The 18364-nt window shown below is 43.9% G+C and overlaps 1 protein-coding gene across 1 annotated transcript; it reads left to right on the top strand.

Moving 5' to 3' along the window:
- The first annotated feature begins 1626 nt into the window (after positions 1-1626).
- On the top strand, positions 1627-13115 carry SHCBP1 (SHC binding and spindle associated 1). The gene is made up of 13 exons (XM_056500460.1): positions 1627-1753; positions 2250-2438; positions 3015-3130; positions 3757-3965; positions 4760-4852; positions 5564-5797; positions 5904-6069; positions 6851-6971; positions 9894-10025; positions 10882-11000; positions 11816-11902; positions 12293-12434; positions 12660-13115. Exons 1-13 carry the CDS (start codon positions 1660-1662, stop codon positions 12977-12979), a joined length of 2022 nt encoding a protein of 673 aa, XP_056356435.1. The 5' UTR covers positions 1627-1659; the 3' UTR covers positions 12980-13115.
- Positions 13116-18364: the final 5249 nt, after the last annotated feature.

Here is an 18364-nt window from a genome sequence, read left to right on the forward strand (position 1 = left end):
CAACATCCCTAAGTCTTTCTCCCTAGGAATAGTCCTAGTCCATTCTCTGCCCAGCCTGTACCTGTGCAGAACCTTGCACTTGGCTTTGTTCAAATGCATGAGGTTGGCCAAGAAACCCCTTTCAATGTGTGAAAATCCCACTGGATGGCATCCCTTCCCTCCACTTCAGTACTTAAAACGTGCCAATTTAAAGACACTTTTATTCACAAACACACTCTCCTCTGAAAGCCTGACCTTGCCAGTGCACTTTTGAGAGGGATTCAGATGTTCAATTCTAATTTTTTAACTAACTGTGATAACTGACAGCTGTATGTGTGTAGTTAAATACCCATGCCCGGTGTGATGGTTAAATTCTGACAGCATTCCACAGAAACCTCTTGGGGACTAAGCAGTTCTCAGGGTTTTGATGGGCAAGGGCTGGTTTCAGCAGACCTACAGAAACTCCTGCTCGGGTCATGTCGGATGATTTGGGCTGCTGGTGTATTCTGGCCGTGAGCTGCTGCTGCAGAACAAGCGGTGTTTGGGAGCGAGCACGGAGCTGCTCCACCGCCTCGTCGGAGATCCAAGGCAGCCCTCTCGTGGCCGCTGCTGCTCCGGAGCGATTGCTGCGCCTTTAGTCCCCATCGGCCCCGATCGCTGTCACAGCTCGGAACGCACCGGGGGACGCGCTGGGGCGGGAGGCACACCCGCGTTTGACATTTTCATCACGGGCTTTCTGTACACCGGCCGGCCACGGCTGGAAGGAAAACGGAGCTGCTCCATTCTGTTAGTTGTGGGTTGGTTCGTTTACTTGTTATTGATTTTCTTTTTTTTTTTTTTTTTTTTTTTTCCTGATTGTTGAGTGCTTTTGTATTTTTTGCGGCTTATCCGCTCTCGGCAGGGACGGCAGCATCCCAGGCCGGCAGGCTGCGTATGGAACACCCGTCCCCGCCGGCCGGGCCTCCCACAGCCTGGCGGGCCCGCGGGGTTGGTGGGCTGGGCTGGGCTGGGCTGGGCTGAGCCGGACTGTGCTGAGCCGGGCTGTGATATGCTGAGCCGGGCTGTGCTGTGCTGAGCCGGCCTGTGCTGTGTTGAGCCGGGCTGTGCTGTGCTGAGCCGGGCTATGGTATGCTGAGCCGGGCTGTGTTGAGCCGGGCTGTGCTGTGCTGAGCCGGGCTGTGCTGTGCTGAGCCGGGCTGTGATATGCTGAGCCGGGCTGTGTTGAGCCGGGCTGTGCTGTGCTGAGCCGGGCTGTGCTGTGCTGAGCCGGGCTGTGATATGCTGAGCCGGGCTGTGATATGCTGAGCCGGGCTGTGCTGTGCTGAGCCGGGCTGTGATGTGCTGAGCCGGGCTGTGCTGTGCTGAGCCGGGCTGTGTTGAGCCGGGCTGTGCTGTGCTGAGCCGGGCTGTGCTGTGCTGAGCCGGGCTGTGTTGAGCCGGGCTGTGCTGAGCCGGGCTGTGCTGTGCTGAGCCGGGCTGTGTTGAGCCGGGCTGTGCTGTGCTGAGCCGGGCCGGACGGGAGGTTCGGGCCGCGCCCGCCCTGCTCCAGAGTCGAGCCCCCCTCGCGCCAACGGCCGCCGCTGCCGACAGCCAATCAGAGCGGCGCGCTGAGCGGCGCCAGCCAATGAGCGCGCGGCGCCGGCGGCCGTTGCCCGGGCGGTTTGAAGCCGAGCGGGCGCAATGGCGGAGCCGCGGCTGCCGGGACCGCAGGGGGACGGGCGGGACTCGCCGGCCGCAGGCGCCGGCCCGCGGGACCGCGCCGGGCAGCCCGAGGGTACGGGCTGCGTGTGCCTGCGGGCGGGGAGGGCGCGGGGAGCCGGAGGGCAGGGCCGAGGGTGCGGCTGGACGGTGCGGACATGAGGGGCGGCCGGGTCCGGCCCTGCTGTCCGGGGTGCGGATCCCCCGCGGCCGCGCCCCGGGCAGGGAACTCCCGCTGCGCTGGACGCCTCTCACAGCCGGCCAGCCCCGCAGCCGCCCCCGGCTGGAAACCCGGGTAGGGATGGCTCTGGAGATCAACACTAAATTGTGGTGGGTTTTTTCCCCTTGAAATCGTGAAGTTCTGTGTGTTTCTCAGTGCCTACCACGGGCGCTGAAATTGGCGTCCAGGAACGTCTGTGGGTTTGGAACGCTTCACCAAGGGTAATTTAAGACCTCCAGTAGAAGGAGAGATGAGCTTGGGCTGAACAAGAGTTCTTTGGGAATAGAGGAGTGAGTGAGTGGTTGAAGTGACAGTTTGTGGGGCTTGCTTTATTCCCGGCTCCTCTTGCCAGATCTGCAGCGGGAAGATGCCGAGAGTGACTGGAGTGCTGACTCCTGGAGTGACTACGGCAGTCGTGACAAACCGGGGACCACTTTGGGAAGGACTGTGCCAGACGGAAATGTGCTTTTTCCGGATATTTTTCACACCGATCATCTTTTGTTTTATGAGAGATTCAGCGCTTACCAGGATTACATCTTGGGTAAGTAATTTTTTCATAGGAAAATAAGGTAGTGTTAGTTTTCTTGTAGTGACTTTAAACAATTCAGTTTAAGTGGGGTCAATTGAGTATATTAAGCTGTGAGATGCTTTTAGTAATAGGGGCTGGAAAAGATACAGTGTCCTGCTGTCACTTATGCTGTAACCTCAGCTGCTTTAGCTGGTGGACCAGGAGGCAGTAATTTTGATATAAGTAAATAAAATGTGAATGATGGAAAGGCAGAACTGTTTGTAAGTAGTAAATTCTGTGCCTTGTTTTAGCTGGCCTTCCTGAATTTTTTTTTGTGTATTGTAAATCTGTTTAAGATAAGGCAGAGGTTATGTGTTTAATACCACTGGCACTGAAACCTTCAGTGTCTGGAAGGTTGAGTTTTGGATGCCTTTGAGAGGAGCACAAAGCAGCAAAAATGCTGATGGTTATCATGAGCATAACAGAATGAAGTCCAACTTTGAACGTGGTAGAGGAACATTTCAATTATGTTGACTTTTATTTTCCAGTGATCTGGAGGACTTTTGTTCCATTCCCTGCATAAATGTAGCATCTTCAATTTCTTTTTAGCTGACTGCAAAGCCTCTGAGGTGAAGCAGTTCATAGCTGAGTACCTGGAGAAGGTCCTTGAGCCCTGTGGCTGGCAGGCCATCTGGCGCACTGATGTGTTTCAGGTCCTTGTTGGGGTGAGTGGATCACTGCTGCTCAGGCATTTGTCTCTACTTAACATAATTTACCTCTCTAACAGACTTTTCTAAGGCTCTTAATGTCCAGGTTTGTGTTGCAAACCTTGGATGTTCAGACTTGCAGTTCTATCACATGGGATTGTGGAGGGAAAAACTTTGTGGCCTCTCAGCTCTTTTCTGCCCAGTTCTGGCCAGTGACAAAATGGCTTTCACTGGCCCAGACTATCTGTTTGGATTGTTTGTATCCTGTGGGCACTTGGAAAAATGAGCCTCAAAGGAGTCCCAGGGGGCTGTGAGATATTGATATGTTTGAGTTTGAGGACATTGCTTTTGTCATTTTTTAAAAACAGCAACACAAAAAAAAAAAAGAAATTGGAGGGAAAGCAATTTACTGGACTTCTTATGGGCATTATGAGGGACTTGAATGAAGTTTTGAATGTGGAAAAGGCTGTCTAGCTGGGATTGTGAGAAGCTGAACTCTGGGTTATCACTTCAGCCTTGGCTGTACAGTGCCATTTGTGTTGGTTTGTGTGGGGTCAGCTGGGACCCAGCGTGGCCCTGACTGAGGCACATCATGGTCCCCTCCTTCAGCTGGATCTGCAGTTCTGAGCTGTTTGTTCCCACAGGTGGTTGGTGTGAATTTCCCAGCCCTGAAGGCAGTTGTGCAGCTCAGTGAGCCGTTCCTGTGTGAGTCCCAGGACAGCAGCTTTACCCAGGAGTGCATGCAGGAGCTGCTGGAGCTGAAGGAACATGAGATCCTGCTGCAGGAGCTGTGGGTTGTGTATGATGAGTCAGGAGAGTTTGACCAGACAGCACTAGCCATAGAGCATCTCAGGTAGGACAATTGCACCCTCCTGGTACCCAGTGGGTCCTGTCCTGGATTCTTGGGCTGTGCTAGCAGCTCCACAAGCCAAGCTTTCCAAAGTAAATCTGATGACTGGTGCTCTGAGGAGAGTGCTTTCCCTCTCTTTTTCACCCCAGACTTCCTTGGGCTGTATTGCTTGTAGACTAGTACACTGTTCTTTCTCTTCAATAACATTTTGGTGGATTTTTTTTTTTTTTTTGTTTGTCCCATTCTTCTTTCTGCATTTTGCCTCTTCCCCTAAATTCACCTTTATTCTTTGGGTGTTTCTTCACACATTCTATTTTTTTTTTCCATCTTTATCATCTGTCTTTTTTCCACCTCCTTTTCTTTCAGGCACTACATGCTGTTTGAAACCTCTCTACAAATAGGCTGTAGGACTGGACAAAAAAAGCTAAAATAGGAGGAATGACCTACTTTGTCAGAAAGAAAGCTTAGCTAAAGGATGATTGGCCAAAACCAAACAACCAAAAAGCCTCAGAATCTGAAGAGTGTCAGTGTTTTCAAATCCAGGTTTCAGCTTTCACTCTCTTTTGAGGAAGTAGGGCACAGGTTATAATGAATTTTGAGCTTAGGCACACAAAATAAAACTTTTTATGCAGGTAAGAAGCAGGCAGGAAAGATGACTTTGTGTGTACTGAGCACTGTAGGGGACAGTAACAAGAATTTCGAGAATGGTAATGTTTGAGGTCAATTCTCAAATTGGTAACACTGTGTTTCCAGTGCTGTTGACTCTGCTCTCATGGTTTATCACTTTGTTTCCAAAGGTTCTTCTACCGGAGCATCTGGAGGACCTGGGATGAGGAGGAGGAGGATGAGTTTGATTACTTTGTGCGATGTGTTGAGCCCCGACTGAGACTGTGAGTGCAACACCTTTGCTATTCTTAGGGCAGAAACACTGGAATGTGTGATGTGGGAATAGTGACTCACAATAACTTGTAAAAAGCTCCTGTTGACCTGTAAATCAAAGCAAGTTTGTTCTAACACTGCTGGTCAAAATCTTCTATGGAAAGTGAATAGAACTGAGGCTGCCACTTGATTTCTGAGCCTTGGTGTTTCATCAGATGTGCCCAAAACGCAGCAACAGTTACCTTCACACTGGTGTGAGTTGTAATCCTAATCAAAAGTGGCATGGGATGCTCCATTCTTTATCTCTGGGCATGAAATAAAAACCACAAGAGAGCTGAACATAAACAAAAACTTGTAAATTTGTCATTCTCCAGGAAGAATGAGTGTGACTCTTGCTCAGTTTTTTAGTAAAGGCTTAGATATTACCTTATTATTACCTTAATTGCTACTCTTAATTGCTTGTGCCTTTATTTTAGAGTGAGTTTCTGATTTCTAGACAATCTTTCAAGGTGGGTAGGCAGCTGTTTAGAAAGCAAAATGTTTGTGTGTTTAGATTTTTCTGGTTTTGCTGCTTTCAAATAAAATGGAGCGGTGTTGATGTAGACTGCAGAGAACCTTGACTCAAGTACTGATGCAGAACTGCTCAGGTTCTCTCCAGTCTCGTGTTTGGTCTTTGAGGATTGTGAATGTGCCATGTGCTGACCCCTTGCTCTGAATTGCAGGCACTATGACATCCTGGAACAACGGGTGCCTTCTGGGCTGGTGGTTGATTACCAGAAGTTGTTGTCTCAGTGTGAAGAGCTTTATAAGAAGTTTTTAAATGTGAGGAACAGCATATCAAACAATGATTCGGACTCAGAAGCAGAAAACGTTTCCATGGTGGAAGGACTAAAATTGTACGACAAAGTGGAGCACTTAAAACAAAAGCTCAAGCTAATTGAGAATCCTCTGCTGAGGTAACTGGTGGGTTTGTGCAGGCAGGAGGCTCCTAAGAGGAGTCACATAACTCAGAGGAGGTGGTTACTGAAGGAAGAGCTGTTGGCCCTGTTGCTCTTGTTGCAGGTACGTGTTTGGTTACCAAAAATACGGCAGCCTCCAGGCTAAAGGACTGAGACCAACGGGTGCCAAGGTCATTCATGTTGTGCCCTGGACCATGACAGCAAACCTGCTCCACCTCTTGGCAAGGGACAAACTTTGCCCAGAATCTTGTGAAGACTTAGAAATACAGGTGCAGTAGCAGGAATTGTCTGTCTGCTAATAGTTTTTCCTCTCAAGAAACAATGTAGAAGAATAAGTTAATTTACCTCGTGCGAGATACTACAGTGGTGGGATTGTTCTGTCAGTTAAAAACAATCACTGTAATTTAAACAGTAAGTGGGTAAAATTGGATGATTCAAATAATTTCTTTTAATATATTTGTGCCTGTTGAGTAGTCTATACAAGGAGCTTCCTGTGTGTAGGAAATGAGATCAACCTGTAATAATTCTACAATGAAACATTGTAAGGCATGACACTTGAATTTAGTTTTGAAATGTCCATGTCTCTTGATGCTGCTGATAATGATCTAGAGTTTGAAGGAAGATGTGTAGTTTTCTTGCTTTGATACTGTGTAGGAAGTATTTATTTTAGGAGCAGTCATGTTTAGTTTTAGTGAATTCAGACTTGCTACTTCAGCAGTTAAGAAGTGGTTGAATTGCTTGGACCCAAATAAAAGTGTTTGCTGTAATTCTGATCATGTTCATGAATTAGATTGCCAAAATGGAGCCATGTTTTCTCCCGGGGGGATGAGCATGACACAAACATCAAAGTCATGTGCTAATACTGGTTTTGTCCACAGAGGGCTACAGTTCTTGAATTCAAAGTAGAAATTTTGTGTTATTACTGCCATTGAAACTCTTTCTTTTAAGCACAAGCAGCAACATTTAACTGAAAACAAGCTCTATAGGCATAAATGCACCAATTTTTACAGCATTCTTTGGGAGCTGATTGTATTTTTTTGTCTCTTGCAGTTTCACCGTGATCCACTGACAGCTGTAAATGCCTGTTATGAAGGAGACAGAGTCATCATCTGTCCTGGCCATTATTTTGTGGATGGCATGTTCTCCATCGCTGATTCAGTAGAGCTAGAAGGTAGAAGGTTTGCTAATAGTCTTTGCTACTTAAACAAGTAAATGGAATGCCTTAGACTAGCTCTGTGTAAGGATTTACTCTTTGCAGAGTTTGCCAGGAGTGTTTGCTTTTTTCTTCAAAGTATTCCTGTTTCTGCTGCAGAGCTGTGCCTAATGCAGGGTGGAGTGAGCTGTTTCATTAGCTGTAGTGCAGATAAACTGCAGGTTTTGCTGATTAATAGCAAATTCATCATTTCCTCCTATTTGTCTGCATAAATGGTGTTTAATACATTTGTCTGCATAAATGGTGAGGTAATAGAGAGGGTTCAACAGAAACCTAAGGGACTTGATGTTTGTAATAGTGGAAACAGAGAAGTAATTCTGAGAGGCTTCTAACTTAGGAATACTTGAGAAGTGTCCTTGTTCTTCTCTGTGTGTCTGAGTGAGCCTCAGGGGCAGCCTGAGCCCCACTGCTGGTCCAGCCCCAGGGAGTGCTTTTAGGATTTACTGATGGCACTGGGAGCATGTTGGTGATGGGGAGCAGGAGCTGCCAGCCTGACTCTGCAGTGTGTGCAACATGTGGGTGGAGGAGGGAACTTTTGTTCAACACATTTTTTTCTGCACAAACAGACACAGCAGATGTGATTTTAGGATTTTTCTTGCAAAATATTTGTGTTTTAAATTCTTCTGCTTTGCCTAGGATATGTTGCTGTCTCTCCCTCACCATTCTTGATTTCTCAGTGTAGCCCTTTGCTTTAGGCAGGCACACACTGTTATAGTCTGTCACTGGGGCTTCTGCAGCTGTTCAGATACTTATTCAGTTGCATTTTTATCTTGTCAAAGTTTCTTAATGAGAAGGCTGAAAGTTTAATTTCCTGCTGTTCTGGACTTTATTTTTCTCACTCTTCTTGTTTTATGAGTAATTTTCTTTCTGCCCATCTCCAGTGTGTGTTTGATTTATCCAGACACACAGTGTGATAACCAATGCACCTGCAGGACAAGGGACCTCCATAAAGTGCTTTATTTATCTCAAGAATGACATTGTTCTAAAATAATGTATGGTGTTATTTATTGCTTTTCTAGCTTTGAGGAAACTGAAATACAAATGATGCAGTATCACACATTAAAGGATGAGCTGCTCTATTTTAACCAGCAAGGCATATAAATATGTATTTTTAGTACAAACCATGCTCTGAATAACAAGTACTTGTCAGGTATTTAATCTTCTTATAAGGACTCCTGTTAGATAAGGTATTATAGCAGTAGGAGCAGCCAGGAGTGTTTGAAGTAGGAGCATCAAGACAAACTTTGCTGGCACTAATCTGAGCAGCTGGCTGCTTTGGTGGCTTTTTTGGGATGGAGGGGTGACTCATGGAAGACATGTCACTTGCTTAGTAGAGCTTCTATTTTTTCCCAGACACTGTGCAGTCAGTACTAAAGCTGAAAGTATGAAGATTAATAAATCAGGGATGAATAAAACTTACAGGAACTAAATAAGGTTAAAGCAGTAGCAGTTGCAGGAAGTCATGATCAAGATAATTCCCATGCCTGACAAAAAGGTGTTGCAAAGGCACTAAGAACTTCATTTCTGCTTGTGCCAAGTTTGCTCCAGCTGGCTGGGAGCCTGCAGTATCAGCCCTTCTCAGTCTGTGCTCAGTGGCAGTGGATGACAGTGGCCTTTGGCTGCTCTGGAGTGCCTCAGGCAGGGGCACAGCCCTGCTGGGAGGGAGCACCACTGGGCAGCAGGTGAATGAATCTCCCTTTGTTCTAGAGCTGCTGCTTCAGAGGGGAAGTGTAAAGCAAGCTAAAGGCACAGCTAGAAAACTGCAGGGCAAATCATTCCTAAAACTCCTGCTTTGGATAATAACATCTTACTGTAGTGGTGAGAAGTTAGACTTGCTGTCCTGTGATGCTCTCTTTTTACATGTTGGAACTGCCCCCTGCCACCTCTTCAGGGGTGACTATAAATCAGTAGCAGTGGGAAAAGATTTCTAGGTAATACCATGTGTTGAAGTAACAATCACTTAACTTTGCGTTAAATTGCCTGTCTTCAAAAACTTTCTGCCAACTCTTGTTCAAAGATTTTTATTATCATTTTGTTTTTAACCTTTCTACTTGCATGTGGCAGTATTTATTTATTTATGTACTTGGTTAAAAGCTGGCATCCTGCTTGGGCACTTCTTATCTGTGTGTGCTTTCAGAAAATGATAGGACTCATGCTGCTTTAATGGATGTTGCATTATTGCTTTCCTTATCATGATTCTTGTCAGTGACAAGCAATAAAAGCTTTACATGGTTGTAAATTTTCCTGTAAGTGCTTAAATGCTGACAACTGTGGATGGCTTAGTAAATCAATGTTGGCATGTGCTTGTGGAAGCTGCTTTTTAAACTGAATTAATCTGGAAGCCTGTGCAGCACAGGAACACAGAATTTCCCCCCAAATTTTGTATAAATAGGGAAGCTGAATGAAGCATGCTAACAATATCAAGCCCTTTGCACATTTTTTTCCTCGTGTTGTGGTGTGACTGCTTTTCCCCTCTATGTTCTTTAGAACCTCTGCCTGTGAACTTCTGTCCTTTGAGAGCAGACTGGAGATGCCTGTGTGTCCTCAATACCTGCATAGCCCCTGCTCTGTTGGTAACTTTAGGGGGTGAGAGCTGGCCTTGGCAAATGTGAGCTCAGTTACCCATTTGTTCAACTTTCTCACATAACTTTGCATTTTGTTGTGTGCTGTTCAAATAAGGCAACTTTTGAGTTTAGTTTGGAGTGCTTGTACCTTGGCACAGAGGGGATGTAAGGTGTAGCCTGGCCACTTGTTGAAAATCCTGTTCAAGGTATTAGACATCAAGGTTTAAACTTTCATAGATTTAAATGTCTGTTATGTACTGAGCACCTCACTGTCACCAGACACTCTCTGAGCTTGCATCTTTCACCTCTGCTCTAGGCTATGGCCTGCCAGATGATGTCGTGATAGAAAAGCAAGGGAAAGGAGACAACTTCTTTGACTGTACAGGAGCCAATATAAAGATCTCCAACTTGAAGTTAGTGCAGCATGATGCTGTGGAGGGGATTTTAAGTAAGTGTAAAAGAATCTTGACTTTTTTGTGACTCTTTCATAATTAGTGCTGGAATTAAAGCTGGGACCCAGTGTTGCAGTTTAACAAAATATCATAGAGAGAAGTCCTACAGGTATACATATCAAGTCTTCCCCCTTCTTTTTTAAACTTGCTTATAATGTGGACGTCAAAATGACTTCTGTTTGTACTTTCAAGCTATTGTGGCTCTTATGCTTTATTCTTTTACTGAGATAAGATCATTAACTTGATCATTGCTCTGCTGTTAAGGCAGCCTGACTCTTGAGTGCAGCACAGCGTGTGTCAGGCTGCCTGGAAAAGGAAATAATTCTTTCCTCAGAAGTGCTGCCATGGCAGTATTCAGCTGTAACTGACCCCAGCCAGTGCTCCACTGAGGAACAGCACACTGAGGTGCTGTGGGAGTGCTGTAGAACTTTGTTTCCAGCACCCTCAAACTGACACTCAACTAAGTCTAAATTGTATCCACGGAGTTTATTGGCTGTGGCCTTGTCTTTGCAGAAGATGCTAAGTAATATTTCTCCTCAACAGACATTTGGGTTTTAAGCATGTTAAAATGTTTATTAAATCTTTTATGCACATATTTAATATCTTTTGATATAAGTCTCTTAGGAATGTAATTAAAAGAATTATTGCTTTGTATTAAAAAAATAAGTCAAAAAACTTCTAAATCTCCAACCAGTGCTCCCTCATAGCAGTGTCCCTGCTTAGACCAGAAAAACAGTGCATAAAATGAAAATATCACACTGCAAAGCTGCTGCAAGGAGCTTGTCTGTCTGTAGGAGGGATTTGTCTTTGCAGAAGTGGTTCATCCAGCAATAATTGTTTCTTTCTATGTAGATGTCCATCATGGGAAAACCACGCTGGAGAATTGTGTGTTACAGTGTGAAACCACTGGAATAACAGTGAGGACATCAGCTGAGCTACTGATGAAAAACTCAGATCTCTATGGGGCAAAGGTACACACACATTCTTAACTTTGGCTGATTTCCTAATTTAAAATAAAGGTTTCTCTTTGGAAATGGTGCAGTCAGTCACAGGGTGGCTTCTGTTGCTCTGGAGAGAACTTTTACAAATTCATTTTGGACAGCTACATGTTACTGAATCAAGATTTGTCCCAGGAGTCTTGTAGCCTCTTATCAAATCTAGTGAAATGTTTCAGGCTGATTTGTGTGTGATAATAGCAAAGTGATGCAGTGACAGGGGATATCTGTGGAATAATCATTGTTGCATAGCTGATTCATGTCCTGAAATACATTTATAGTGATTTTCTGGTTTCTCTGCCCATAACGAGTTTTCCATTTGTTCTGCAAGTGAAATGCCCTTTCTGGACACCTTTGATTCTTACAGAGGGATGATAAACACAAAAATAGTTTGATGAATAATGGGGCTTGTGGTATTAAGAGGGATGACTAAAGCACAGACAAGTAAGGCAAAGCTGTTCAGCTACTCTTCAGCCTTGAGCAATGCTGCTTGAGCTGGGTAACAGAGCTGTGAGGCTGAGGGCTAACACTACTTTGCATTGTGCAAACTGGTAGATGAGCAGAGAGATGTGCCATGGAGTGGTCAAGTTCAATGGTAGATGTGCCTGAACTTGTTGTGAACTGCTACCAGCTGTATCTTGTAGGGTAAAAAATGTTCCTGAACTGCTAGCAGCTGTATCTTGTAGGGTAAAAATGTGCCTAAACTGCTTGTGAACTGCTGCCAGCTGTATCTTGTAGGGTAAAAAATGTTCCTGAACTGCTTGTGAACTGCTGCCAGCTGTATCTTGTAGGGTGCAGGTGTGGAAATCTACCCAGGAAGTGCGTGCTCCCTGCTGCACAACGGGATCCACCACTGCAAGGAGGGAATACTGATCAAGGTCAGTCCCAGTCACAAGGCAATGGTTTGCCAAAAGCTAATACAATTAGTGCCAGTAGGTTTAGGCTGGCTCAAAACACTGCTGTGCTATGCTGGAACTCTCATGTGTCACACATGATGCTTGCCTTGGGCTTGCCTTCATCCTTGCTGGATGAACCAGTTCTGCAAAGACAAAGCCATCCTGCAGCAGCTTTGCAGTGTGATATTTTAAATTTATGCACTCCAGCAGTCACTTGTGCCAGAAAGAGAAAATTTGTCTTTTGCAATGTCTCCTGTGTAGGCAAATAATCCTGCTCTAGCTAGTACAGAGAACTGATTCTACCTAAAACTAGAAGATTTTTGTGTCCCTTTAGCTGGACATGACATGCTAGATTTCTCTTTTTTTCTGCAGAACTTCTTAGATGAGGATTATGAGGCTCCCAAGATAACTATGGTTCATAATATGATCCACAATAATGATGGGTATGGTGTGGTCCTGGTTAGACCAGCGGTGCCCTCTGAAATGAAGGATGCTTCAGGACAAGGAGCTAAAGGTACTTTTATTTTCCCAGAAGAAACTCTTAAAACTACTAAGTAAGTCTAGTATACCCAGGTTTTTGGATTACATACTTCATAACTTGTATTTGAAATCTGTGGCTGTCATGAAGTACTTAACCCAAGAGTTGACAATGTTAAGATGGAAGAAAATTAATTCCAGGATTTTTTGATGATGTGGTTGCTTTACATGACTGCTGATGACATTCTGTTTCCTGCCTTAGGGAATACACAACCTACCCAGGCAGTTGATGAGACAGCCTGTGCAGAGGGCTCCAGTCAAGAACAACCTGGATGTGTAACTGATGAGTTGGAGCTTTGTAAGCGAGCTGAGACTTCTGAACAAACTCAAAACAACTCTGAAATTGCAAATGTACTTGGGGCTACTTCTACAAAGAAGAGACAGATCCACAAGAAAAGACTGAGTGAACTGGGATTTACAGAAGCTGATGACAACCTAATGTCACAGGAGATGTTTGTCTCTGTTGAGGGCAATCAGTTCAAATGGAATGGGAAAGGAAGTTTTGGTATCTTTTTTTTCTGACTGTCCTGACTCCTGCTGGCATTGCAGTAGGATTTGTACAGTTATTGATCAGGTCACATGCCAGGAGTTGTGTAATGGTGTTATGCTTTTATTACCCGAGTGTAATCCCTATTAAAGGACTGTGGCTAGAAACTCACTTGGATCTTCTGTCCCATCTTCTCCATGCCTTAAATCTTCTGGGTCAGCTGCCTTTGTGATGCACACATAGCACTTCTTTCCCTTGCACTTTGTTTTAAGCCTGGCTGAGCTCTTGACAATGTCTTGTCTCTGTTTAAAAATCAGCTTTATCACCAAAGGGCAGAATGGGTCAGGTTGGAAGGGAACACAGTGGGACATCTGGCCCCACCTCCCTGCTCCAGCAGGGCCATCCCAGAGCTCCAGGCACAGAACTGTGTCCAGGATTGGTGGAATGTCCCCAGGGAGGGAGACACCACACCCTCCGTGAGCAGCCTGTTCAGTGCACATGAAAGTTCTTCCTCGTGTTTGGGTGGAACTTCTGGGCATCAGTTCCTGCCTGTTCCTCCTGTCTCACTGCTGAGCCCCACGGAGCAGAGCCTGGTCCCTGCTCTGACCCCTCCCTTTGGACACTGACACACTGGGATGAGGGCCTTCTCAGGCCCAGCTCCCTCAGCCTGTCATGAATAAAATTCTGTTCAAATGCTTTTTTGAAGGTTTGGTGTGCTTGTTCAATGGTGTGAGTGCTCAATAGTGAGAAGCATGTTTGTCACAGGTATTTTTCACATTAGCACATTCTTGGTCCTCACCAAGTCATCTGTGCAGCTGTTTATAAGGAAGTGCTATTCATTGATAAGCAACTGCAGTTAGGGAGAGAAATACTGCAGGTTAAAGCTGGTGTTTGACTGGCAGAATACCTTTGAAATGGCTGATACTCATATAAGGTGGTAAAAAAGTAGTATTTGAGAAAGGGTTCAGGATTGTGACAACATTCTAAGGTCATGCAGGAATCAGCATCTGCATAACAAACACACCACAGTTCTACAGACCAGCTGCAGGAACATGCCTAGCCTGCAGCCACTCCTGCACAAACCAGTGCAAATGCTGCTCTGTTCCTTCAAAGTGTGTTTTAGCATTTCTATAATGTTCTTTTGTTCTTGGAATACACCATTCCCCATAGTTTTCATCTGCTACTTTCCATCCTGTGGAAACAAGTGCCACGAGTTTCATTTCAGCCTCTGTAAGGTTCAGTCGAGGTCACTACCAGTGCAACCACCTGGTACCTACATAACCTGCATCATAGCTTTTCATTCCTATTTAACCTGATATAAATAACTTTCTATACAATGTAATGGCTAGTGTATAGTTAATGAGTTGCTTAATGCTGAATAGACAAAAAAGAAGAAAAAAAACTCACCAGGTGGATGTTTCAGAGATAGATAAGTGCAGTATTAATAAGAAATTGGCAAGTGCAAAGGCAATTAGCCACAAAACAAAGAATTTAGGCTGGTTCAGATCAGACAGACCAAGGAGCACTGTAACTGAATGCTCTGAAGACAAAGTTGCAGTGTTCAGATGCAAAGAAGATTTTGGAAGCCTTCATCAAAGACCCCAATGACCCCTGAACTGAGGAGGTGCAAGCACAGTGCAGAGGAACTGAACTGTCTGATAACCATGAGCTCAAACTGAGTTCTGAATGAGTTCAGAATGAGTTGTGGTGAGAATGTGATGATGCTGTAGTGACACAGTAACACTGGGCAACACTTACTGTGTAATGTGGTATATTTACAGCACTTGGCAAAAGTGGGTGAGTTGGGTGGAGAATCCCCCTCACTAACAGTGCTGCAATAAACAAATATCTGCTCTATAGACACCACTCTGTGGGGGCTTATTTCCAGCCTAGCTTTCAGGCATCAGGTTCCTGACCACCTCATATCTACAGCTTTTGTACTATGCTCCTGTGGAAAGATGGGTTCCGAGGATAGTGCAGAAGGCAATTTTCCTCAATGGATGACAGCCTTGCCTGCCCCATGAGATAGGTGTTAGCTGAGTGGGTTAGCTGGTCGAGAGAAAGTTGCAGCTGGAGCTTGAGACCCAGAGTCTGCTGCAGTTTGGGATGCAGTCTGCTGGCTGTGCTGTGAGGAGGAAGAGACAGACAAGGTAAGGAGATGCTGTGTGAGGGACAGTCAGGGTTAGGTGGCTGGGTAAGGGACAGGTTGGGGTTAGCCAGTCATGCAGAAGGAAGAGGGAATCTTGCAGAGAGGAGAGCAGTCAGGGCTGTGTGGAGCTGCTGTGAGGGAAGGAGTCCACTGAGAGAAGGTGTGCAAGGTTTTTAATAAAATACTGGTGTTGGTGCTAGTTGTGTCCATCTCAACATAATTGCAACATGCTACCCTTTTCTCCTTTGAGTTCCAAAAGTCTGCCCTATGCTAATGGTGACACAGAAGGCAAGATAAGATCTGCAGAGAAAGAATAAGGTTTTACAAGGTTAGTTCTTGGATTACAAATCAGCCTGGGAGAGTATGCCACCCTTTCCCTGCTTCTGGGTGTTGGTGTTTTGAGGGCAGACAGAACTGCTAACTTTTATCTTTCTAAGTATGGAAGAACCACTTCCTTTTTCTTGACTTGTTTGAAATATAGGGAGAAACAGCAGAAACTTTTGCCTTAAGATGGGATGAGAGGTGGTGTGGAAGCCTTTGTCTTGCATCTCACCACTTTTCTGCTCTTTGAAGTCATTCCCTTCTGCTCCCTGATTGAGTGGAAACAAACTGTAAGCCACGAACGCTTCGAGCATCCCCTGCTCAGCCATGTCTGTCTTTGTTCCATTTCCATTCCTGGGGGGGTTCATAGATTATCATGTTTTCTTTTTGCATTGCACCATGTAGTAATAGATGGCTTTTCAGTTGTGAAGCTCTGCATTTTCTTTTGGAAATGAAAATGCAAGCCTGTAATAGTCTCATGGCAGATCGATGCTTGATGATTTTAATTAGAATAATTAAATTCAGAGACAGCAGCTGAATTAGCTAGATTTAGTTGTTATTTCAGTGTATCCATTTATGCATGGACATTTCATTATGGTAAGTTTTATTCTGCCTTTTTGGCTGTGTATACCAGGCTAACTCTTGCTGTTGGCTGAATAATAAAGTGATACAATAAATTAATCTCTTGGACTTTTGAAATTGCAATTTCTTTCAAATCAATAAAAAAATTGCCGAAATACCCACACAGATGAGCATTGGTTTTGTTTTTTCCATTAGGTATATGAGGTACTTGTATTTTTGCTCCTAATGAAAAATCAATTTCCATCATTTCAATGAAGATAACTTTGATCATTCCTACTGTTTGAGGATGTTACTCTGCAGTTTTCAATTTAAACATCATCTGTGTATGTTCCTCCCCCTGACTGAGAGTAATTTCAACAAGCCAGTAATTATTTTGGTAGCTTTAGAATTTTTTTTGACTCAATTGCTATATTAGCAGGAAAACTTGTCTGAGACTTCTCTAATGTTATGGGGAAATTATAGTAAAGGCACAGAGGAAATCCTCACTCTGATAAACGTATATTGTAGCACATAAAAAGCTGTGATAGGAACCTTGATGAGACCAATTAATATGTATAAAACACATTTGTTATGGTGAAATCCACCATTTCTATTCCCAGCCTAATTCCAGTACCAGCTAATGTGGAAAGCAGTTTCAGAATCCACCTTGAATTGTGTTTCATGTGATCTTTGGATGCTTAGAGTATAATTCCATTATGGGTTGGAGAGCCATTTTAATTTGAACTGTATCTTATAGGAACATACTGCTTTACTTTTGCTGCTGCAGTAATGCTGTTTCTAGAAAACTTTGTATAAAATTGCTAGTTCTGTTTTCCTGTCTGCTGGCTATTGGTCATTATAGGAAACAGAAGTCTGGCCTTGTCACACTGCTTTTTGAAGGTGTGATTACAACAGAATTAACTACCTGATTTATTTAAGGATAGGTCTTGGACAACACCAGTAACATGTTTTAGAAGCTACAGCTGAAGTACAGAATGAATGATTGTTTAATTTCTACAACAACTCTACAAATAATGAGGAAAAACTCACCCAGTGATGTAAAGAAGAAAAGATCATTAATAGCCACTAAGCTTCTAACCTGGGAAGTGTGTCAGTAAGTGAGGAAAATAAGAACAGTGGAATAAAAGCCTTAGAAACCAGTTGTACCACCAAATGTTCAGAGAAACAAAATAGGAGGGTGAACTTTCTTGAAGACAAAATGTTTTAAAGGGAACTCATTTGACTTTGCATTAAGAGAGTTTGATTTAAATTTACACTAAATCCATTACTGTAATGTCAGATTATGTGGAGAGTTAAAAATAAAGCTTAGCCTGCTATGAATAATTCTCCATACTAAATTCTGAAATGCTTCAGCCAAAAGTAGGAAGAACAGAACACTGAACAACTGACATATCTTAGCAGAATGCTGTACTTGCTTTTACTTTGTGCTACTCATGCCTTTCTTTTGGGAGACCTTATTGTCAAGTGAGTTAATAAGGGGCTTGGAATTAACACAGACTAGCATCATAACTTCTCTTGCTTCAGTGTTTTCAAATCCATAAGGAAATAGTGTTTTGGAGTGTATTAATCCCATCCTGGGGGTGAGGGGTGAAGTGCTGTGCTCTTGTTAGATGTGCTGCTTTGTAACATGCCATGTTTTAAATCTGTTATAAATGCTGAAAGGAGATTAATGCTGCATTTCAGGTGTAGGGAAATAGCTCTAACTTTCCTATTTTGTGTCTTCTTAGTCTAGGGCTTTTGAGTATATTCCTTTTTACAAGAAATTTAACATTTTTAAAGGGGAAACAAAATATCCATAGGGGGCTTCAGCTTTCAGTTATCTCCCCAGACAAAACAGGCTTAGCTCACTGACTATTATACATTCTGAGGACATTCCTAGGGTTTCATTCCAGATTGCAGATGTCCCTCTAATAGGACTTTTATTTTCTCTAAACTCTTTGGTTTTATAGAAATATTTGTAATCTTGGAAAATATTTACTTTATGAAAGAAACAACACCTAGATGTTTTACAATGAGTTTAGTGCTGTCTGATATGCTTGAGTGACAGCCCTGAGGACAGAATGCTCCATTACATGTCCTAGAACAGACACATCACAGAGTAACAATGTGCCAGAACTGTCAAAAATTCAGAGTGAAAATTCAGTCTCTTGCTGTGCTCATGGTGGTGCCATGTATTCCATCTGTTCTGCTAATGCATGCAATAAAGCACACATCTTTCCTGTGATACAGTGACTTTATTGAGGCAGAGCTCTGTCTGCATGTAAAATATGATTCCATAAACAATTCATATAGTCTGGGTCTAAGATTTCTGCCAAGCTCTTGCTGTGCTGGTTACTATAGAAACTGGCAAAGGAGGCTGGTTTAAATG

This window comes from Oenanthe melanoleuca, chromosome 11 (assembly GCF_029582105.1).
Source record: "Oenanthe melanoleuca isolate GR-GAL-2019-014 chromosome 11, OMel1.0, whole genome shotgun sequence".
Classification (NCBI taxonomy): Eukaryota; Metazoa; Chordata; class Aves; order Passeriformes; family Muscicapidae; genus Oenanthe; species Oenanthe melanoleuca.